This window comes from Vigna unguiculata, chromosome 6 (genome assembly GCF_037176805.1).
Source record: "Vigna unguiculata cultivar grain cowpea cultivar isolate G323 ecotype 2 chromosome 6, ASM3717680v1, whole genome shotgun sequence".
NCBI classification, from domain to species: Eukaryota; Viridiplantae; Streptophyta; class Magnoliopsida; order Fabales; family Fabaceae; genus Vigna; species Vigna unguiculata.
Window position 1 is genome coordinate 9809129 of NC_140797.1, and position 26129 is coordinate 9835257.

The 26129-nt window shown below is 33.4% G+C and overlaps 1 protein-coding gene across 1 annotated transcript; it reads left to right on the top strand.

Annotated features, from left to right (window-relative positions):
• Window positions 1–3500: 3500 nt before the first annotated feature.
• Window positions 3501–4175, top strand: LOC114188352 (AT-hook motif nuclear-localized protein 28-like). The gene has a single exon (XM_028076947.1). The coding sequence runs from the start codon at window positions 3501–3503 to the stop codon at window positions 4173–4175; it is 675 nt and encodes a 224-aa protein (XP_027932748.1).
• Window positions 4176–26129: the final 21954 nt, after the last annotated feature.

A 26129-nucleotide genomic window follows, 5' to 3' on the forward strand; every position in this document is an offset into this window, starting at 1 on the left:
TGAAGGCTAGATGCATTCAATTTCAACAACAGTCTTGTATTCAACATGTCTAGGAGTAACTAACTCCTTCATTCATGAGGTTTGGGTGTAATATATTCTTAATTCTCTATGAATTGCACTAATCAATATAATTCTTTTCCATTACTCTTATTTTATACTCTTGCTTTAACTGCATGATAATTATTGATTGCATATTTGTTGGTATCTAATTATTGAACACGATATTAAAACCTAGACTAGAATAGATAACTAATTGATTGTGCATCTAGATATAGAGTACATCATTAGTCATTCATAATATCATAATTTTGATCATTAATGCAAACTTTTAATAAAGAAAGGTCTAAGACATTAGGGTTCTTATTAAAGTTTAGACTTGTCGCTAAGACATTAGAACCTTTTACGTAAGGTGTGAATGCTAGAGTAGGAATTAGAAGAATATTGTTTGGTATTTTTGTTTTGGATTGGATTATGAAACCCAATCCAAATGAAGCTTTTATCTGATAATTTTCTTAATCAAGTTCTTTGTTTCCATTATGCCAATTCCTTGCTTAGTGTTTGTTGCAGAATGGCCTTTGATCCTAGATGAGGAGGCCACCACATAACCAATTGCAATAAAAATGGTTGTTGTCATATAGAAACATGTAAATTTGAGGATAACTCCTTCTCAAGAAGGAGGGGATGATGGCAAACGGGTCAACCATGACTAGTGCATACAAGAAGAGTGAACTTCAACTATTGAGTGGATCCAAGCTCTTATCTTTTAGGCCAAGTATTTGTGCCTTGTTTAGGCTTGGCCCTAGCAGTGTAGTTTTGGGCCTGAAGGAGATGGGCCTTGAGTAAGAAACATGGAATTAGGGTTTTTTACCTTAGGATATGTGCTAGCTTGGAGAGCAAGCATGGATTTGACTATCCATATGCATTCCAAAACATGGGAAGTGACCTTACCACGGCAAGTCACACCAAAAACATATTTCATTTGGCTCAATTTTTCAAAGTTTTGAATTTAAATATTGGCTTTCCTTTTTGGAGATCACTCTATGGTTTCTTGGCCTATCAATAAGGCCTCTACTGCAAGTAACTTTTAGCTTGAGTTTGGTAAAGAAATGCTACCCAATTGTTGTGCCATTCACTTACTTGAGCCTTCTCTAGATTAGTCCCTCTTCTAGACTACTCTAGGCTTCCTTTCATAGGAGTTGATCTCATCTCTCCTAAGGAAAAACACCTTAGCCGGACCATTTGTTTCCAATTCCCTCACCATTTCAAAGCTTCTACATCAATATTTGTCCATGGAGCCATCCATCTTCATGCAAGTCTTGAAGGAGCTAGGAGGAAGGCCTTCATTTTACTAATCTCATTCAAGTATTTTTTTTCCACTAGCAACTTCTGAAGTCACTCCTACTCAACTTGAGTATTTTTATTTTGGACTCTCAACCACTCTTGCTGGTATCGTTTAAGTGTTATTTTCATAAGCCACTTTTGACTTACTTAAGTATTCTTTTAACAAGTTAGTCATCAACACAAATATATATGTTTTTTGTAATCAAATAATAACAATTTACTCTCACTAAAGAGGATAATGTATGTGTTCCGATATACCTAATAGTCTCACATCTCTTAGGAGGTGAGGCCAAACACAGTTTAAATACCCCTTTTTCCCTTCATCCTCTGAGACACCTTTTAAGAACAAAACCATGACAGAGCTTCACACTCCGAAGTGGACAATACCTCAGGAACGTAGTGGTTGATCCTAACGATGTTGTCGGACTTGCAGTCGGAACATTAACGTTGTTTATGGAGACGACAACTCCCCTTGTCCTCGACTGGGGGGCTTGTTCTAGTACACCCAATAGTCCCACATAAATGTAGTTTAAATACTTCTTTTTCCCTCTACCCTCCGAGACACCTTTAAGCAGAAAATCGTGACAAAGTTCCAAGCTCCAAAGCACAAACAATTGATCCTAACGATGTTGTCAGACTTGTGGTCGGAACATTGCCGCCGTTTGTGAAGATGACAACTCCTCTTGCCCTCGACTAGGGGGCTTGTTCTAATACACCCAATAGTCCCACATAAACGTAGTTTAATTACTTCTTTTTCCCTCTACCTTTCGAAGTATCTTTAAGAAAAAAACTGTGTCAGAGTTCCAAGCTCCAAAACACGGACAATTGATCTTAACAATGTTTTCATACTTGCGATTTTGAAATGTTTATAATATTTAGACTCTCTTAGTTTGCAAAACCATTGTTCTTTCTCACAACTAAAAGGTTATAGAAATTACGTTCATGTATTTTCGTAATTGTTGATAACAACGACTTGTTCGTCAAAAAGACTTTCTATGTATATACATACATATATTTTCAACATCACTTGCAAAACAAATAACAACATCTATTATAAGATAAGTGATGGTTAACTGTATTTTAATATCAATTACAGGACAACCAATATGAAAAACTTGTAAAGAATATAAATTTGTCACCGTACTTGTTTTTAGATCTGATATCAGATAACGAATGTCGAACATTTTCATTGAAAACACTCTTTGTACGAATGAGATATAAGTTCAAACAAATACTTTTCAATAATTTTACATCAATATAAAAAGAAATAGTGTGTTTCACTCAATTAATATATAATGGCTAGTAAAAGAATATATATACTAAAGATATATTCTATAAAAGGTAAAAGATATTGAAACACCTGTATTAAAGGGTGGGACCACTACGTGAGACAACACCACTTTTAAAATATTAAAAATAATATGAGATTCATGATAAAGATAGAACAACCTCTTGTATTAATTAATGGGTCTAAATTATATATTAACCTAAGTAAATAATATATTAAAGAGAGTAATCACTACCACTCTTCCTTTTATATTAAGAAATATTTATATCTATGACATAGTTCCTATATCAGATTATTTCACTCATAAATTACAATAAATGTTTTTATTTAATCAACCATTAATTATACTACATTTTTACGAATAAAATTTTATTAAGAAATAATATATCTATATAGTTCTTATATAATATTATTCCACTCATAAATTCCAATAAATATTTTCAAAATATTGAACTAATCAACCATAAATTATATTACATTTTTATACATAAAATTTTTTCATCTATTAATGTAGTTACATTTTGTTTAAGATAATGATATTTTGACTCATTTTTTCTATTCATTTTTAATATATTATTTTAATCATCTTTTAATTATTTATTTTGATTTTTTTATAATGATATAATATGATAATTTAAAAATGATTAGAATAATAAATTAAAAGTGAGTAAAAAAAAATAGTTAAAATATAACTATGTTCACCTAAAGTATATCCAATTACAAAGCCAACATCAGCACACTGTTTTTTCTTTCATGAAACCATCCTCAAGGCCCCTTGATTCTTTTCTCCTCAACAAGTCACTGCCACAACCACACACTATAAAATCCCCCACAAACCTTGCACACCCATCTTCATACTTGTATCATCACAATGAGCAACAATCCAACGCCAATCGCTAACCCAGATCCCGTTTCCTCCGAGGACCACCACATTGGCTCCTCCTCCCAACCGAGTCCACCACCGGCGCTACCACCACCACCACCACCACCCACCTCCACCGATCAGCATGTCACGAACCCATCTTCAAGTAAGCCACGTGGCAGGCCCCTAGGTTCCAAGAACAAGACAAAGTCCACCCCTCCGCCAGTTCCCCTACCAACTGAGCCCTCCGTAGAGCTTCTGGTTGTCACTGTGGAACCAAACAGGGACATCATGGAGTGCATCCTCGACATTGCTCACCAAGACCACGTGAGCCTCTCCATTATTAGTGCCATCGGAATGATCAACAGTGTAACCCTTCGCAACTCAACCCATGGTGCCCCATCCCTCGTCCTCCATGGGCCGTTCAAATTACTCTCCCTCACTGGCTCCTACTTGTACAAAAACGAATACACCCTTCACCTCGGAGCCACCCCTCCCCGCCCCTTATCCTTTGGAATCAACCTCTCCGCCGGTAACGGTGAAATCTTTACCGGCGTTGTCGGCGGCAGAGTCGTCGCAGGTGAGGGCGTCAGCTTGACAGTTTCCACCTTCAAGAATCCTCATATTTTGAAGTACGCTGCTGAAAGTGGAGAAGGTGATGAGAATAACAGCGACGATGATTAGCAACAACCCTAATGATCTTACAGAGGGTCGCAACGACTTAGGTTCAGTATAATCAGTTGCAGAGTTCGAGGGTGATCAATGATGTGAAAGTGAGGACAGGGAAACAACGACACAACAAATAATTTAGAAAGATGTCTCAATATATGTAATGTTTTACTTTTTTTTTTTTTTTTTCTGTTGGTTTGTTTTGTTTTGTTTAGCTGAAATTATTATGTATAATGTGTCGTTGGAGTGGAATAAGAGGTGGAGAAGTTCTCCACATCGTTTTATTTGCTTCTTTATGTGTGTATGTATATAGGCATGCTTGTTGCAACTTTTCTAATTTAAATAAATTTCCTTTATTTTAACAGCGTTTTAAGCTTGTTCAATCAATATATAAATGAACTACTTCAATTGATAATGGTTGTGTTTGCTTTGTTTTTAATGGTGATAAATGAAAGAGAAAGAAGATGAGTTGCATGTTATATTTCTTTGTGTTTACAACCCCTTTACACTTCTTTTAGAATATAAAAATATCATGCATTTAATTAAATAATTAATTTTTGTTCATTTTCATGAGTTCTTTATATTATGCCTGGTTTATTTCAGATTATTTTCATTAATTAAAAAGCAAGATGAATTTATTGTATTTAATACCAGTATTCTTATAAATCCACGTGCATCATATTCATCTATGAATGTCTATATGATTGTTTGTGCAGATCATCTCAAGTATCTAGAATGATCTACAAGCCACAAATTTTGAACATATGTACTTCACTTTTAGGTTTACTGATGGAGTTTTACTAGGAAAATATAACACTAATGAGATTTGAGCCCAACCATATAAGAAATTGACATCACTTCCAACCCAAAACTTTAAGACAATGGGTTTATGATTTATGTGTCTTTATCCTTATATAGTGTTCTACTTTCTCATTTCTAGCTAATGTGGGACTTAAAGTCACACTTGGATTTCTAACAATCTCCCCCTCAAGTGTGAATCCCTTCAACTACATTGGTACACTCTCCCTCCGGTGGAAGTATTCCCAATAACGAGTAATCATTTTCTGCCTTTTTTGTACCACTGTTCTTCTTAATGGGACACGCTTACCTGGAATCCTTGCCAAGAAGACTTTAGATACAAGAACCATATTGCACTCGTCTGAACCGATTTTAATCATCGGCTCTGATGCCACTTATTAGGTTTACAAAAGGGATTTGATGATAAAATAATTATTTTAATGATAAAATAATGTACTATACTTCAAAAAGTTGTGATGCAATGATATACAATCCAACTTTTGGAACGTTAATATGAATATCATTTACCTTCAATGTTACTCTAGAATGTTATCCGTCTATTTATGTTTTAAATATTACTTTAGAAATAAAGTTTTGAAAAATTAATATTTAAAAATGAAGCAGAAATTGCTTAATAGGTCTAATTTAAAATTTCCTTAAAACTAAAAGATTTGTCGTTTTGTATCACATTATTTATTAATTTCGTGTGAGAGGGAAAGAGAGATAATCTCATGTACGTTCAAAAAAATGACATATGGGGTGGTTAATATTTCATCTAAAAATTAAAAACGGATACTATATCTGATAGTTAGAATTTGGCATTTACATGTTGAAAAAAAATATTTTGTGAGAAAGAAGAAAAAGTTAGAAGAGGAGAATGGTTGAATTGTGTTTTTAAATTTTTTCACATTTTTTTGTGAATATTGTACGAAAATGTGTTGTTATTAGACAATTGGTTTATGCATGTTTTATGACCTCAAAAGGATTTTTGTCGAGTTTTAAAGACTTTTCTGTTTGAATTAGTTGAATAGATATTATGGACTATTCAGTTCTTGACCAACTAGTTAAGTTCAACTTAACAAATTACACTCGTGAAGTAAAAACAAATATTCTTTCGAATTATACTCATTCTTGACTGATTCTTTAAAAGTATTATTTTGGATCATAGCTATGTCTGATCAATCTTGCCATCTTGCCAAAGATTCTTTAGCACCGAATCATTTTTAGATAAAAATTGGAGTATTTTTTTAAGATGTTAAAACTCTTGACTAACCTTATTGACTATTCTTGAAAGTACAAGTTACTCATCTTAAAACAAATAAATTGTCTTTATCGATAGACCATCACTACAATGTTGGTTTTAATAAATTGTGATGGTTTTAATAGAATAATTATTTAAAATTGTCGCTTTTTACACTAAAATATAATATTTTTTTTAATCGCCATATTTATATATATAAAATACGGTAGTTTTAGCCGTCATTTTCATTAATGTAGATTTATCAGATTTTATATCTTTTAATAAATTTCAGCAATGAAAATTTTCTTGGGTTCGAATTCCCTCCAAGTTTATTAATTAGATGAGTGAAAGTTCAGTAGCCTTGTTATGTTCCTAAACCTTATTTCTACATTTCGACTTCTCTTTCCCAAAACTTATTCTCTTACCTAGTTGAGTCAATCTCGCATTCCATCTTGAATTTGTCCGCTAATTGGTAAGTTTAACAAAAAAAAAAATGATTTAAGGTTTTTATTTTGTTATATTTTGATGTTTGAGCAGAGGTGGGTTTCTTTGAGGCTTTTGATTCATGGTAGGTTTTCATCTTAGAATGATTTCAACCTTTTCACTCAGTCTGGCACTCTTATATTTGCACTAACTCATCTCGGTCAGGCAAAGGTATGGCTCTGAAATTTCCTTCATTTCGCTTGTTATGTGTTTCTTTTACTTTTGGTTAGAAAGGTTAGAAATTAGGGAGAAAGAGATAAGAAATTCAAGCCCTAAGGTCTTTGCACTTTCCTTCGAAATCTGAGATAATTTTTGACCATAGAAAATCTTAACAATCCTCTACAACTCACTCGTCAATTTCATCTTTAGATACTTTGATACGTTTTCACCATTATTATCTGCTGAAAATCATCTAAGAATAGCAAAGTAGAAAATAAATTATGAGACTGAAATTTTTTTGCTGTCACTTTTTTCTTTCCCATTCTTGCACCTCTTTGTATTAGTTGTTATCTATTGTAGGCAAGTGTAGCTACATTATCACTTAAGGATAATATAGCTCATCCATATAATTGAACTGTTAACAAATTTGGACTTTAATACTAGTCAAGATTTTAACTCATTTATCCAAAGTGAGACTCTTAATATAACTTTTTTTCTCTCTCGGTTTTGGTTATTTTTATGAATTATTTGGTTAGTGGATGGTAATGCAACTGAATATGTGAATTTAAAATGTGAACATGGTTATTAATATGATAAAAATGCTTTGGATTAAATTGTTATGATTTGTTTGATTTTTATTTTTAAATACGGTTATTACTTTTATGAAACAGTCTCACTTAAATACTAAGATTTTGTTTTTATTCCAATCAAACATTTTAAATTTTCAACAATTATAATAATATAAATTTACATCTAAATAATTATTTTCTATTATGTTCTAAGCTATATATTACTGCAATCATTTTTAAGTTATTATTAGTATATATAATTTACTTCTCTTTTATATTAATGTCCTACGACTTAATCCCATAGTTGGAGTTATTCACGAATGTGTAGTGTGATTGGAAAAGAGGGTGGTAACGCCACTATGCCATATAATTGCTTATCTAGTTGTAGATATTTTCATGTACGATACTTGTTATGTTTGATAGTAACTCATCTCATCTTTATTCCTTTCATTTTGTATGCATATTTCAACGTGATTAAAAAAATATTGTTTCGATGAGACAATTTAAGAGAGTAATTTATTTATTTGGAGATTTTGAATTTCTTTAAAGTAAAATGACTTGTTTGGATGAGAAAATTAAGAAGAAATTGAAATTGATGAATTTTTAGAAGATATTTCAAAAAACTAAAATAGTAAAATTTGAAATTCACTCAAAAATGAGAAAATTAAAATTTCACAATTTGTGAAATTCCTCATTGTTCAAGATGAAAAAAGGTCAGGGTCGAGTTGGCCAACAATTGACCAGACCGAATTCGAGAAAGTTTGGCCAAATACGTGATTGGGGCCAACTCAACCAAATTTGGTCGGGGCAACTCGATCATATTCGGTTGGAGCCAACTCGACCGAATTCGGTCGAGACCAACTTGACCGAATTCGGTCGAGACCAACTTGATCGAATTCAGTCGAGGCCGACTTGATCAAAATTTGGCCTTGACCGAAATTTTGGCCAAATATGACCTAGTCGACCTCGAGATAAATTTGGCCGAGACGACTTTGTTTGAAATTTGGCCAAATTTGGCCAAGTTGACCCCATCCGAAATTTGGAAAAATTTGGTCAAGTCAACACCAACAGAAATTTGGTCAAATATGATTGAGTTGATCCTGACTGAAATTTGGCCGAATTCGGTCGAGTCGGTCTCGACCAAAATTTGGCCGAATTCGATCAAGTCGGTCTCGATCAAAATTTGGCCGAATTCGGCCGAGTCGGTCTCGACCGAAATTTGGCCGAATTCGACTAAGGCTACACCATCTGAAATTCGTCAAAATTCACCATAGTCAAAATTCACCCTAGCTGAAATTTGGCAAAATTTAGATGAGTTAGCCTAGTCAAAATTTGGTCGAGTCTACAACGACCGAAATTCAGCCAAGTAGACCAAATCGAAATTCGATCGAGTTAACTTGTTCGAATCCTACCGAGTCGTCCCCAACCAAAATTGGCCGAATGTGACGGAGTTGGCCTTACTAAGATTTGACCAAATTTGGCCAAATCCACCCTGACCTAATTTTGGCCAAATTGGACTAGGTTTACGCTGGCCAAACTTTGATCGAATTCAATCTAGTCGATTCGATCAAAATTTGACCGAACTAAAACCTTTTAAGCTGATAATTATATTTTTTAAATTTAATTTCAAAATTTTATATATTAAAATAAATATTGTTAAAATAAAATTTTATCTCATAAGAGAAATTGAATTATTTTTGTAAATTTTGAAATGGTTGAAATGCTAAGAAGGGGGCGAGGGGTTGAATTGGCTACTTAAAAAAACAATCTTTAATGGCTAAAAACTATCTTTAATTGAATCAATTGGATCACCAAGTTTGGATGCAAAAATCTTTGGGCAATATACTTTCAATCCGTCAAAAATAGAGTTAGTCGATTGATTTTACTAGACAGAACCTGAACTGGTATAATGAATCGATTGAATCAAAAAAGCAGTCGACTGAAATACTAGAAAAAATGCAAAAATGCTAATTTGTGATTTAGAGCATGAACAATGTAAAAGAACAATCAAGACAAGTTCTAATTGATTATGCAAAGATGCTCAATACTGCATATGCCATCAAAATAGTCAAGAATATAAAAAAGATGGTTTAAAATCCAATTTCTTTAATCTTTAAATCACAATACAATAGAGAAGGGTTAGAGAAAAGATTGGAGTACAAGATTTTTATATTGGTTCACTCAAACCTGAGCTATATCCATTTTGTCAAGGCAACCTGAGTCTGACTTTCCACTACTTCAAAAGATTTACAAAGTTTACATTCTTACACTTTCAAAATAAGCAAAACACACACCAAAGACTTTTGAATCACACAAGAATCACAATAGCACAACAAGACACCTCTTGTAGACTTGGAAAACCACTAGGCACACACACACAAAACTTGAGAAAGATCAAACCTCAATGGTAGCACAACTCTTCCTACCACAAACACCTTTTTCAAGCTTCAAACACAAGCACAAAGCTCCAAAAATTGATCCAAGATCAATCTTCAACAACTGCAATCTGAATGATCACGAAAGAGAGAGAATTCACACGTTTCTAGAACAGTTTCACGCTAAAAAATGATTTTGGTACCTCTCTTTCGAAAATCACAACACTTATAGTCAAACTGTTACAAAATTCAACAGGTTGATTTCTAAATCAATGAGTTGATTTCACTTGACTTAAGTGAAATCAGTCGATTAAAAAATAAATCAATTAATTGAATAAGTCACAGTTTAAAACTACTACAACCAACCTTTTAACTTGTTGAAAATCCATTCAGCAGATTAAAAAACACAATAAAGACCAAATACACCAAACTAATGCTACAAGGTCTACAATGTGAATTACAAACATCAAGCATTCTTTCCTAATGATTGATTCATGTGGAGGGCACATGTTCAAAGTTTGTTCAACATGAATAATATCAAATCTCCATAACTCCACCAATGTAGTATGATTCCAAAGCAATGGCTTCAAGTTAGTTCAACAAAGCTTCATCAAATCTTCATGAAACACACCATACAGGCTTCACATGTCAACAATTTTATCTAAACAAGAAATTAAAATGTAAGGTATTCCAATCACTTTATCTAAACAAATTATTTAGAAAATGAAGGGAATTCGATTGCAAGATTTTCAAATGAAATGCATTTCAATTTCTTAAAATTGTTGAAATGCTTCATCAACACAAGGTAAAACATTTATTTGATCAACTACATCCCTAATTTATAATTTATATTGCAACCCATTCTCGCTCTCTAACATACTCTATTAACTAAATATTCTCACAATTATACTTTCTTTTGGATTTAAATAACCTTTTCAAAGAAGTTCGTAATAGTTAAGAAAAAGAAGTTGACTCATAACTTTAGATATATATGTTTATGTATTGGTACGTAAGATATTGGTTTGTTTTTCTCTTAGTATGTGCATATTTCTGTTAGAACACTCAAAATTTCTCTTTCTCTCTCTCACTCACCAACCTTTGACCAATATTTGCTAAATAATTAATTTTTGTTTTTGTATTAGTTTTGTAGTCATGCCAATAGATAAATCATGGATTTCTAAACACAAAAAACCATTGAATATGCAAATGGGTTGAACCTCATTATTGGGTTTTTCATTTTAACATGCTAATGGTCTTATCATTAACTTTCCATGTTCAAATTGTAGTTTAAAAAAATGGCAAACTAGGGATGTAGTTGAAAAACATTTAACTTTCCCTGAAAACTACCAAAAATGGTATTTGCATGGTGAAAAACAAAGTGTAAGCGAGACTATGGTTGCTAAAAGTGCAAATATGGTTGAAAATCTTTTAAAATCTCAAAATCCAATGGCAAATATTTTGAATGATGCCTTTGGGTTTACGGGGCATAATGTGAATGATTTTGATGGGGCTACTAAAGATGATGATATGCAAAATAATATAGTGCATGATGAAGGAAAATAACCAACCATTATATGAAGGTTGTACAAAGTATTCAAAATTAGCATTCATGCTAAAGTTGTATCATATTAAGTGCATGTGTGGAATGATCAACAAAGCAATGACAATGATTCTAGACTTGTTAAAGAACGCATTTGAACATGCTAAGTTTACCAATTCTATGACATGGCTTGCATCCAAAAATAACCAACATGGATTCATGAGGCCTCCTAGAGATTCAAAGGCTTGGAAAACATTTGATATATTGCATCCAGAATTTGTAGATGATCCTTAAAATGTATGATTAGGGTTACTTATTGATGATTTCAACCCTTTTGAGAACTTGAGTACAAGTCATAGTCTATCGCCAGTGGCCCTCATTCCCCCACAATCACCCTCATTGGGAGTGTATGAAGCAAACTTCCTTATCTTCTCGATGATAAATCCTAGTAAACAAATGACAAGAATGACATTGATGTTTACTTAGTTGAAAGAGTTATGGAAAGAAGTGTAAACATTTGACTATTCGGAAAAAGAAATATTTATATTGCAAGCGACTTTGATGTGGACAATTAGTGACTTTCCTAGTATAAGAAGTTTATTTGGATGGAAGACGCACACTAGTCTTACTGGCCCTATTTCTATCTTTGATACATACTTTTGTTGGCTGTAAAGGGGCATATTTTGTTTTATAGGACATTATCAATTTTTATCAAAAGGCCATAGGTTCAGGTTGAATCGAACTCTTTTTAATAGAAAAACTAAACTAAGGGATGCATCAATACCTTTATTATGGTCAAACATATTTAAACAAGTTGAGGATCTGAATATTACATTTGAAAAACCATTAGAAACTACAAATACAAGTAATATGGCTGGACGAAACACTATTAAGGTTGTTGTAGAATATCAATAGAGAAAATGAAGTATATTTTTTTAACCAATTTGTAGCGTCATTGTCTAGTTGTCATCCATATTGCGAAGAACTTATGCGACAATGATTTGTACACTTTACTTAATGATCCTAAGAAATCAAAAGATAATCTTAAAGCCTGAAAGGTTTTTAAAGTAATGGGTATAAGGAAGATACTTTGGCCAGATGATAAAGGAAGATTTAGGCCATCTTTGCTTTCATTGTCAAAAGTAAAAGAATTATTTCTTTTACAAACATTAAAAAATGTAAGAATGCTAGATGTATACTCAAGTACCAAATGAAAACATTACTTGCTTACAGTATTTCTAAAGAATTCCAGAATACCTTGCTACAATTGTTGCTGGTTTGACACATCACTATTTTAATGAGTTATAATTTACTTAAGAAAATGACGTAAACTTCTTATATTTCTATCTTAATTTATTTCAATAAAATATTACTTATATTTCTTATTTATTACAGGTACTAGAAATTTAAAGTGATGTGTCATATTTGTGTGGCACAAGCAAGCTTGAAGCAAAGAAATGATAAAGCCATGTGCATGAAGATCATATGTGTTTGATGAAGATTTGATGAAGATCCTCTTGAAGATCATGTTTTAGTGTGTTAAATATGAAAATAACATGTTAAATGTAAAGGTTTAGTGTTATATCATTTTGGTAGATGATGACTTCAAATTTTTGCCATCATTTAATGTTTAAATTTGGGGATTTAATTAAATTTTTGTGCTTAAAGATTGATTTAATTAGGATTTGTGATTATTGGATTTATTGAGTACGTAAGATAAAAATGGCGTAAAAAAAATTGATTTTAGTTGCATAAAATATTATTAGATATTCTATTGTTTGTTAATGCAGCTGAAATTTAATTTTCGTCATTAAAGGTGTGGATTTGAAATATTCAAAGTTACAAAATAAGTCCAAAATCAGCAAATTCTGAATAGAATAATTCAGGAGCTAAATGCACCTCGAATTTTATTTTACACACTCCTCTTGCAAGTGGACCCCAAAAACCTGTTTTGCACCCCGAGTTTTTACTAAGTTACACCCTTCCTACCACTTAAACCATCTCAACTAGATTATGCCATGTGGCAATCCTCACCTTCTAAATCTGTCCAACCACATGATGACATGTGTCCACTCATTAAATTGACCAATCAGAGTTTGCCACGTCACCATCTCCCAAAATGAAACCCTAACCCTAATTTTTCTTCTCTCCCACCATCACCATGCCGGCAGCCGCGGCAGCCACAACTCTCACTGTCAACCTTTCAGCTGCACCGCACCACCATGGCAGTAACCTTCACGCAGCTTCCTCCTTTCTCTTCGCGAAGCTATTCGAACAACCACCATGGAAGCAGCGAGAACAAACCAGAACTGCATCTTCTTCGCAATGAACCACCATCATCTTCATTGATGATGCATTCAACCATTGATTCATGCACCTGAACTGCGAAACAGTAACAGAATCGTCCTCCACCACGCTCACCACTACACTGCAACAACAACGAAAGCATCTTCACACCTATAAAAAGCAAAAGTAGCAGTTGTTCGAACCAGCAACACACCAATTGCAGCCATGGAAACTTGCGCTAATCTTCATCCTGCAACCATGGCAGCATGCAATCAGCTTCATCTCTACAGCAGTTCACACGTCGAAAGAACACCAGAAATGCGAAGAAGTTGCAACTGCAGATCTGCACTACGCGAATCCACCCTCCACGCAGCAGCCTCCATGAACGTTGTCCTTGCACTCTCGTTCCTCACCACGCCGGACCACCGCACATTCGCCGTTAGCCTCGTCGGAAGTGCAGTCATCACAATCCATTATGGCAGCCGTTGTGTCACCATTCCAGCCTCACTCAAGCTTCCATTGCATCTGCAGAAACCCTAGTTTGGAGAGAGAACACTTTGCCACGTGTCAGCCTCTGATAGGACAGTCAATTGGTTAATAGTCAAATCTGGTCAACTGGTCAAAGCAGCAGTCAACTCTAGTCAAATTTTGGTTAATATTGTAAAAATTGTTAAACGAGAGGGGCAGAATTGGAAATTGGACAAAAATTAAGTTGCTAATTAATTAAATAAAAATAAAATATTTTAGCAACCGAACAGATAAAGTCCAAGTCCAATTGAAGCCTATATAAAGAGGCCTAAGGGAGCAGAAGAGGGACACTAAGCAACTCTCAAGTTTTTGCAGATACCGTCATCCACCACATCTCTAATTCTTCCTTTCTTTTTATATTTCTTTCTTTCATCATATTATCATGTATTCCATCAAAGCCATGGATGGCTAAGCTTTTAGGGTTGATTCCACTATAATTTATTAGTTGGATTTTGAGGTTAGATGAATTTATGTATTTGTTATTTTGATTATTGTTGTGGTTTTTGTTTATTTATGTCCTTTGCTTCTTAATTGAATAGAAAATAATGATTTTAAATCTACATGCATGCTAATCATATGAGTGAAAGGGTTTTTGAATTTAATTGAGACTTTACTTTGATTTTATTTAGAAATTTTCATGTGATTAAATAAGTTTTTGTCAATAATTGAGACTGTACTTTGATTAAAGGTAATCACTTTAACTAAAACTAGTCAAGACTTTACTTTGATTAGTTAAGTTTTGTATTTGGTGAGGAAACAAAGGAATAGACATGATTAGGCATAGTAAAATTTAATTGAGACTATACTTTGGTTGAATTTACTATGGATAATCTAAAAATTCTCACTTTTAATTGAGATTGTACTTTGATTAAAAGTGAGAATGACAACAAATTAATTGAGACTTTACATTGATTAATGTGTAAATCAACAACAATAATTAATTTAACAATAATCTCTAGATAACCGATGAAGAATCCTATTTTGAAAAAGCAGTGGAATTGACCTATTTACTATTCCTGTGTTTACAGTCTCTTATTTGCATGTCATTTAGTCTTTGCATATCAAAACCTCATATTTTTATAGTTTCTAGTTTTAACTGCATTTAGGATATATTTTTATAAAACTCAAATATTTGAAATCAATTCCGTATTCATTGAGAGACGGCTCAGGGTTATCTTAACCCTAACTAGTTTGTTTACTATTAACTTGGGAATACTGAAGTTACTAAAGTTAAGTAGTGGTATGACATAGGTTAGATGTCTTGTGTGCCTTAGTGTGTCTCTTTTAATATGTTAAAATAGGTTTTAATAGGTTAAAAGGCTTGTTGTATATAGTTTCTGGTATGAATGTATTAAGTCGGTTAAATTATTTTTCAATCGACTGATTTCACTTAAGTCAAGTGAAATCAACTGATTGTACGAAAAATTCAATCGAGTGTTTTCACTTAAACCAGACTATATAAGTTGTGTTTTCGCGAGCAGAGGTGCGAATATTAGTTTTTGAGCACGAAACTTTGTCATTCATCTCTGAAAAGCTCTTTCTCTCTGCTATACACAACTGCAACTCGTGTTTTGAAGATTTTGGTTGATCTTGGAGGCATTTTGGCTTGTGAGTAGCTTGAAGAACACATGTATGGTTGGTTAGGGACAACCACCATTAGGTTTGGATGTTCTTATGCCTCTCGTTGGTTTGCCTGATGTGATTTTAGGTCTGTAAGTGTGATTCTTGCACCGTGTGTCTAGATTTTTGTGTGAGTCAAAAATCTTGTGAGTTTTGTTGTTCAAAAGTGTAATCTTAGTGTGTGATTTTGTAAAACTTTTGAATATAGTGTAAACTAGGCTCAGGTTGTCTTGGTAAATTGGATGTAGCTCTGTGATTGAGTGAACTAGTATAAAAACAGTTGTGCATTTCTCTTTCCCTCATCTCAGTCACTTTGAAACTCTTTAAAAAGTTAAGAAAAGCTAGCAATTTGATCTTTTGTGTGATTTAATGCGTTCTTGTGTAATATGAGGTTATATACTTGTTAAAAACATTGATTGGAACAAGTCTTGTATGTAAAATATTACTGTTTGAGTTGAATTTGCGAATTCTGCATTCTGCATAATTCTTTAGTATTTTAGCAGATTGATTTGTTATTTTAATTGACTGTTTTATAGCTTCAAGAAAAAATTAATCTGTTGTTTTATATTTTAATCGACTAAATCTGCAACATTTACATCCAAACTTTCCAGTCTATTAGATTCAATTGAAAAGAGGTTTAAGCTTTCGAAAAAAGTTTTATGTGGCTAAAATCACCATTTCAAAACTAACAATTGGTATCAGAGCAAGGTTCTTGAAAGGTATTCAAGTTTGATTAAAAATATTTTGAAATGGTTGAAAGTAAACTGCCTTTTGCTGAAGGTGCCTCTATTCATAGACTACCTATGTTTTATGGCCTAAACTATCAGTTTTGGAAAATAAGGATGCAAATTTTCATTGAATCTATAAACAAAGGAATTTGGGATGCAATAGTTAATGGACCATATACTCCTAAATATGTTGTTGAAAATAAGCAGGTGGACAAGCCTTGGAGTGAATGGACTGATGAAGAAAGGAGAAAAGCTCAATATGATTGCAATGCCAAGAATATCATCACTTCATCTTTGAGTATGGATGAATTTTTTAGGGTCTCCCAATGTAAAAATGCAAAGGAAATGTGGGATGTTCTAGAGGTTACACATGAGGGGACGAATGAAGTGAAAAGAGCAAGGAAGCATGCCTTGATTCAAGAGTATGAGCTTTTCAAGATGCAAAAAGGAGAGTCCAAAGCTGAAGTGCAAAAGAGGTTCACTCACATAGTCAACCATCTCGTGGGTCTAGGCAAAGAATTTGACAAAGAGGAGCTAAACATCAAAGTGCTTCAGTGTCTTGATAGAAATTGACAACCAAAGGTGACTGCCATATCTGAATCCAAGGATTTATCCATCATCACAATAGCTGCACTGTTTGGCAAACTAAGAGAGCATGAGATTTAAATGCCAAGGCTAAGTGAGCTTGAATCAAATGAGAAAAAGGTAAAAACCATAGCCTTGAAGGCTAGCTCCAAGAAGAGTGATGAAACTGAGGAAGAGGCTGCTGAATCAAGTGATAATGAGAACTTGAATCTACTAGTCAAGAGGTTTGGGAAGTATCTCAAGAGGAAAGGCAACAAAGGTAATCAAAGGAGGTAAATTTCTAAACAAAATGATTCAAGTAATTCTTCTAAATTCTCATGTTATAATTGTGGAAAGCAAGGACATATCAAGATTGAATGTCCTAATGTTAACAAAGAGAAGGAGAAGGTTGATGACAGGAAAAAGGAGAAAAAGGCCAAGGAAAGACGTGCCTACAAAGCTTGGGAGGACAATGATGATTCAACAAGCACTTCATCTCAAGAAGAAAGTGAGGAAGCAAATTTATGCCTCATGGCCGGATATGAATCATCGTCATCAGGCTAAGTAAGTTCCTTGTCATCTAAGGATAAAAATGTCTATTTTCAATTGTTGCATGACTTTGAAGAGTTGCATAGTGAGGCAAACAAAATTGTTGTCATGAACAATCGACTAAAAGGATTAAATAGCTGGCTAGAAAATAGAGTTAGCCAACTAGAATCAGAAATAGTCGACTTAAAAACTAATTTCAAACATTTGGAAATGATTTACAATAATTTAGTCGATTGTTATGAAAAATAGCTAGCTATAAAACCTTGTGAAAACTGCACTACTTTGAAAAATCAAGTGAAATGTTGTTTGAAAACTTGTGCAAAGTTCACAAGAGGAAAAGCAAACCTGGAAGTTGTTCTTAGCTCTCATAATTGTGTTTTTGGGAAGGCTGGACTTGGTTATACACCTATCCATGAAAAGAAGGCAAGTTTCTTTTCCAAGAGTGAGCCAAATGCTATGCCCTTCATTTCTTGCAACTATTGTATGGAGAAAGGTCATGTTCTTAAGAATTGCTATGCTAGAAAGTATAATGTACCTAAGGGATTTATGAAATGGATCCCAAAAGGATCTAGAAAGGCATAACCATGTTGGACCCAAACTATCAAAGGGTACCATGTAATACTATGTTGTTTTGCAGGTCATAAAACAGGAAAAGAAGGACCTGTGGTACCTAGATAGTGGCTGCTCAAGGCACATGACAGGAGACCAAATTTGCAAAGTTGGAATTGAAGGAGGAAGGATTTGTAACCTATGAAGACAACAACAAAAGAAGAATCCTTGGAAATGGAGTCATAGGCAATGGATCCTCTTTCAACATCAAGAATGTGTTGCTGGTAGAAGGGCTAAAACATAATTTGATAAGTATAAGTCAATTATGTGACAAAGGATTTAAAGTCATGTTTGAACCAAATAATTGCTTTATATATGATGCATATGGTAGTATTCTTTTGATAGAAAAAAGAGTCAACAATATATATCAACTTGATCTACATCATGCATCATTCAACATCCATTGTTTGCTTACAAAAGAGGATGACACTTGGTTATGCCATAGGAGACTTTGTCACATACACATGCAACATTTTAATCGGCTAAACAGAAACAGTTGGTTGAAGGACTACCAAAACTCAATGTTTGAGAAGGATAGAGTGTGTGAAGCATGTAAAAAAGGAAAACAGATCAAGGTCTCTTTTAAACCCAAAAATGTTGTTTTAACTGAAAGACCTTTAGAGATGCTTCACATGGATCTATTTCGTCCATCTCGAACCATGAGCCTTGGTGGCAATCTGTATGCATTAGTCATAGTTGATGATTTCTCTAGGTACACATGGACTTTGTTCTTAGGTACCAAAAATGACATTTTTCATGCTTTTAAAAGACTTGCCAAGATGCTTGAAATTGAAAAGAGTTCCAAGACAATGTCCATTCAAAGTGACCATGGTGGAGAATTTCAAAATGATAAATTTGAACACTTTTATGAAAAGCATGACATTAAGCATAATTTTTCTACACCAAGAACCCCATAACAAAATGGTGTTGTTGAAAGGAAAAACAGGTCACTTGAGGAACTAGCTAGAATTATGTTAAATGAGAATTCACTACCTAAGTATTTTTGGGTTGATATAATCAACACTGCTTGCTATGTTTTAAATAGAGTGTTGATTAGGCTAATTTTGAAGAAAACACCCTATGAACTTTTCAAAAAGGAGGAGGTCTATTTTAAGTGACCTAAAAGTATTTGGATGTAAGTGTTTCATCTTAAACAATGGCAAAGAAAGTCTTGAATTTGATGCAAAAGCGGATGAAGGTGTTTTTCTAGGCTATGCTATACAAAGTCATGCATATAGAGTCTATAATAAGAGATTGATGATTGTTGAAGAGTCTATGCATGTTGTATTTGATGAAACTAACCCAAAATTGCAAGATCATGTGCCTAAGATTGCAGATGAAGAAGATACAATGCAGGAAAAGCAATCTGCTGCAGAACTAGAATCTGTTGCAAAAAATGAGTCAACTGAAAAGAAAATTCAGTCGGCTGAGAAAGCTGCAGACAACAACTTACCAAAGGAGTGGATTAAACCCAGGGGATTATCAAAGGACAACATAATTGGTGACATAGAACAGGAAGTATCCACTAGACGCAAACTTGCATTCTTTCAATATGTTGCATTTGTTTCTCAAATTGAACCTAAGAATGTGAATGATGTAGTATGTGATAGTCATTGGGTTGTTGCTATGCAAGATGAACTTAATCAATTCACTAGGAATGATGTGTGGTCTCTTGTTCCTAAAACTGATGTAGTGAATGTGATTGGTACAAAATGGGTGTTTAAGAATAAAATGGATGAAAATGGTAACATTGTTAGGAATAAGGCTAGGCTAGTAGCTAAAGGTTATAATCAAGAGGAAGGCATTGATTTTGATGAAACATATGCACCTATAGCTAGTCTAGAAGTTGTGAGGTTATTGTTAGCATATGCATGCTTGTGCAATTTCAAACTTTCTCAAATGGATGTGAAAAATGCATTTTTGAATGGTTTCTTAAATGAAGAAGTGTATGTATCACAATCCCCTGGCTTTGAAGATCACCTCTATCCTAATAATGTTTTCAAATTGAAAAAAGTTTTATATGGTTTGAAACAAGCACCACGACAGTGGTATGAGAGGTTAAAAAACTTTCTTTTATCTAAAGGATATGCTAGAGGTGATGTTAATAAAACACTTTTAATTAGAAAGCATGCAAGTGATGTAATACTTGTTCAAGTATATGTAGATGATATAATCTTTAGGTTAAATAATAACTCCATGTGTGAAGAGTTTGTTGCAGCTATGCAGGGAGAATTTGAGATGTCTATGATGGGTGAGCTAACCTACTTTCTAGGGCTGCAAGTGAAGCAACACAAGCATGAGACATTTTTAAGCCAGTCAAAATAGTATTTTGATCTACTGAAAAAGTTCAAAATTGAGGATTGATGCCATTCCAATTGCTACAAACTGCCTTATAGATGTAGATGAAGCTAGACAACAAGTTGATTCAACCCAATATAGAGGGTTAATTGGTTCCTTGCTATATCTAACCGCTAGTAGGCCGGATATACAATTTGGTGTTTGGTTGTGTGCAAGTTTCAATCCAATCCAAAGGAATCGAACTTCAAAGCTGCAAAAGGATTCTCAAGTATCTGAAAGGAACAACTAATGTTAGATTATGGTATCCTAATGAATCTAACATTGTTCTTAGTGGTTTTTCATATTTTGACTATGCAGGGTGCAAATTGGATAGGAAAGGCACAAGTGGTACATGCCATCTACTTGGATCAAGCCTAATTTCATGGAATAGCAAGAAGCAAACATGTGTAGCACTCTCTACAATTGAGGCTGAGTACATAGCAACTGGATATGCATGTGCTCAAAGCATATGGTTGAAGCATCAACTTATGGATTATGGTGTAAAGCTAGAAAAGGTACCTATTTATTGTGATAATACAAGTACAATCAACCTAACTAAGAATCTAATCCAGCATTCTAAAACTAAATACATTGATATTAGGCATCATTTCATAAGAGATTATATTCAAAAAGGTGATGTTGAAATCATATTTGTTAAAACTGAAAATCAATTGGTGGATTTATTCACTAAACCACTTGCACGTGATAGATTTAATAAGCTTAGAACTGAGTTAGGTATTCTTGACATGAAGAATATATGTTGATATTTTTTTGGCTTGTTAATCTTATTAAATCATGTGTGATGCATTTAAAATGATAAAAATCTGTATAATTTTCAAACTACTAGAATTTTAGTCAGCTAAATGTGCAAATTCAACACACAGATTTCACTTAAACTGTCAAAATCTGCATCATTTGTGTTATGGAATTGTTTCAATCTGTTAAATCTCACAAAACAGCATATATATTTCATTTAAATTGGTCTGGTGTGAATTTTGTCTAATCTGAAATATTTAGTCAGCTAAAACTGTAAATTTAACAGATAGATTTCGCTTAAAACTGTCATTGCACCAAAAATCAATTTTCTGGTACAATTTTAGTCGACTAACTCTGTATTTTTATGTGTTAAAATCACTTATGCTGATATGGATTTGCTTGAATTGATTTTAATTGATTCACCCAGTCAAAGTATGCATCACATGACTATTTTTGGACTGTAGCAGCAACATGTAACAACTACTACATCAGCTAAAATCAACTTTTCTGATTGCATTGACCATAAAGTGTTTTAATTACATGATTTCCAATGAGCATGCATTAGATGTGAACTATTTGTGAGTGGATTGTTCATAAAACGCATGGGAAACACATCACTGCATCTCTGATACAGATTCCCTCACATTGAATTGCTGTGATTTCCTGTACTACATTAAACCAGAATATCTGCATGATTTAATCTACATTTCACCATGCCTAAAAGATCACGAACAACCCCTTCAGATGATGAAAGCTCTATCCCACCTACTTCATCCTCTCCAAATACCATGAATCAAGGAAGGCTTGAGGTATGGTTTGAAGGCGATGAAGACAAAATTTAGACCTTCTTGATTGAGATCAATAGGAAGTAAATCATCCTTCCTAAGGTGATTCGCATGTCATGGCTGAGGGCAGAGAATTTTGGCAATTGAGCAACATCTCAAAACCCAAAAATTGAAGACATTCCTTGAACTTTCGGGAAAGGTGTATCTGAACTTGATGAAAGTGTTCTATGCCAACCTTAAGTTCAACAATGGCATTCTCAAAACAAGTGTTAAAGGTGTGGAGATGGAAATCACTAGGCCAACATGGGAGGATGTGGTTGGCCTAAGGCAAAGAGGTGTGCAAGTTCGTAAGGGTGAAACTAGTGTAGTGGATGAATTAAAAAAAGTGCAATATTTCAACCAATGTGTACGTAATCAAGGTGAGCAAACTAGAAATTTCCATGTGGGAAGGCTTCGTGTGGAGGAAAGGTTGCTAGCTATGGTGGTGAAAAAAATCATCATGCCTAGGGGGAGTAATCATGCAACCTTGAATGAAGGTGATCTTGTGGTGATGTACTGCATTCAAAATGGTGTGATGGTGGACTAGACATACATAATTCGTGACTACATGATGAAGGCAAAGAGGCTCACAGATTTTAAGCCTCCATTTGTGGTGCTCATCTCCAAGTTTATTGAGCATTTTGGTGTGGATGTGGAAGAAGAGCTTGAGGAGTCTATTGGGCTTCTAAATCATGTTTCAACATTGAATATGCATAAGATGGGATTCACCAAGATTGGCAACATTTTCTTGGTTGAAGGAGATCATGGTGCTAATATTGAGGTTGGAGAAAATGACCATGAAGCTAGAACTAGTGGAGGAAACCAAGGGGAAGATGAACCACAACCCATGATAATTGAGCTTTATAACCCTCTTGAAAATACTGGACCTGCATACTCTTAGTTTGAGAGAATGGTTCTCAACCAGCTTCAAGACCTCAACATGGTACAAAATGCACATCATGCATACTGCACAACAAGGTTCCAAGACTTGGATGACCAACTCCACAATGTTCATGACCTCCTCTCCAATGTCTACAACAAAGACAACCCTAGGAATGAGTGAAGGGAATGGCTTATAGGTCATGCATTGCATTTTCGTGCTACATTTTGTGTGTCTGTCTGTTCCAGTTTTTTAATCGACTATTTTCTCATTTCAGTCGACTGATTATATCTGTTTTCAGCTTGATGATGTATCTGTCATTTCTGTTTCTGTTCTAGTGTATTTGTATTCGTATCAGGTGCTCTGATACATCCCTATGTTAATGCTCTATGCATTTACTTTCATTTGATGAATCTAAAGGGGGAGAGAAATGAGTTAAAATGTGTAAATTTGTGTTAAGATTGGAAAATCTGAAATAATTCTAAAATCTGAAATAAATTGTAAAATTGTGTTAAGATTTGAATCATATAATACTGCAAACTTAATCTAAAATCTGAAGTTAAATCACATTATTAATGATAGGGGGAGCATATGCATATGTGATAGGTATGTATGCTTGTGTGCTTTTTCTTGGTTGTGTGTTTCGAATATTGGTATCTTGTATGCAAAAGCTTTTTCAGGTTTCTCTATGGATCTTAGCTCATCAATTTAACTCAAGGATGTTGACTTCATCAATTCAGGGGGAGATTGTTGGCACAAGCAAGCTTGAAGCAAAGAATTGATAAAGCCGTGTGCATGAAGATCATAGGTGTTTGATGAAGATTGATGAAGAACCTTTTAAAGATCATGTTTTAGTGTGTTAAATATGAAAATAACATGATAAATGTAAAGGTTTAGTGTTATATCATGTTGGTAGGCTATATGACATAGGTTAGATGCCTTGTGTACCTTAGTGTATCTCTTTTAATATGTTAAAATGGGTTTTAACAGGTTAAAAGGCTTGCTGTATATAGTTTCTGGTATGAATGTATTCAGTCAGTTTGAATTATTTTTCAATCGACTGATTTCACTTAAGTCAAGTGAAATCAACTGACTGTACAGAAAATTCAATCGACTATTTTCACTTAAACCATACTATATTAGTTGTGTTTTCGCAAGCAAAGATACGGATATGAGTTTTTGAGCACGAAACTTTGTCATTCATCTTTGAAAAGCTCTCTCTGCTATACACAACTGCAACTCGTGTTTTGAAGATCTTGGTTGATTTTGGTTGATCTTGGAGGCATTTTAGCTTGTGAGTAGCTTGAAGAACACATGTATGGTTTGGCTAGGGACAACCACCATCAGGTTTGGATGTTTTTGTGCCTCTGGTTGGTTTGCCTGATGTGATTTCAGGTCTGTAAGTGTGATTCTTGCAGCGTGTGTGTCTAGATTTTTGTGTGAGTCATATATCTTGTGAGTTTTGTTGTTCAAAAGTGTAATCTTGGTGTTTGATTTATAAAACTTTTGAATATAGTGGAAACAAGGCTCAGGTTGTCTTGGTAAACATGATGTAGCTTTGTGATTGAGTGAACCAATATAAAAACAGTTGTGCATTTCTCTTTCCCTCATCTCACTCACTTTGAAACTCTTTAAAAACTCAAGAAAAGCTAGCAATATGATCTTTTGTGTGATTTAATGCGTTCTTGTGTAATATGAGATTATATACTTGTTAAAAACATTGATTAGAACAAGTCTTGTATGTAAAAGGTTGTTGTGGGAGTTGAATTTGCGAATTCTGCATTCTGCATAATTCTCTAGTATTTTAGCTGACTGATTTGTCTTTTTAATCGACTGTTTTATAGCTTCAAGAACAAATTAGTCAACTGTTTTATATTTTAATCGACTGAAAGTGTATTGGTTTGCAACATTTACATTCAAACTTTCCAGTCTATTAGATTCAATTGAAAAGAGGTTTGTGCTTTCAAAAAAGTTTTATAAAGCCAATTCACCCCCCTTCTTGGCTAAAATCACCATTTCAAAACTAACAATCTCCAATAACGTAATAGGATCAAACAAGCAAGACAAATTGACATGGATATGTAATTGTGAATGGATTATCGATGTACATTTAAAAATTATTTATTATGATGAAAAGTAGATTTTATTATATTATGAAATTATAAACGAAGGTGAACAATTATAAATAATCTAATTGCTAAATTTTGATAGTTAAAAATATCAAAATATATTGAGAATAATGTCATTTCAAAGTATTTTTATTTACATTGAAATTGTTTTTAAGAAAAAATTTATGGTAGTTAAAATTGTCGTTATTTACATCTACAAAATGCCACTTTATACAATGTATAAAATCGCGATTGCTATGGCGGCATTACAAATTATTATATTATGTTTTCTAGCATCAAGATCTATGACAATTTTCGAAATCGCTACTAGCGTAAATTATGGTGGTTCAAATAGTCGTAATATAAAAACATAACATCCACAATTTACGCGATTTTTTTGTAGTGAATGTTTTTCATTCAAAGTTAATTCAATTTTCCATTGTATTTTCATTCCAACCCTGTCCTTGATTATTGATTTTGATTTTTGTATTTCAATTTCAATTTTTTTGCATTACTTTTCTTTTTGTTTTAGTAATTGTGACTCAATCATAGTTTCAATTTGATTTTTGTTTATGTTTTACAATTTTACATAATTTATAAAGTTAGCTTCTTTAGTTTTTATGTTAGCTTTGTAATTCTACACTTGGCTTTAGTTCTATTTTTTAGTTTCATATTATGTTTGGCATTCTTTATTGGTTTTTCAACTTAGGTTTAGTCAATCTAATTTAGTTCTAAACTCAATTTCAAGTTGCTTAGTTTTAGTTTTTATTTTTTACACATTACTCATTATTTTTAGTGTTTCAGCCAGTGGTTTACATTGCTACCCTTTTTCTTCAGTTTTGATTCGCTTATTTAGTTCTCTTTTACTCTTTTAGATTCATTCTTATATTGTTATGTTGTGCCATTTATATTATAGTTTCTAATTTAGTTCATTAAGTGATTCATCTAACACTTTTGTGCATTCATAATTTCATTGTGACATTTCATCAAACAGTTTTATTCAACACTATGTTTCA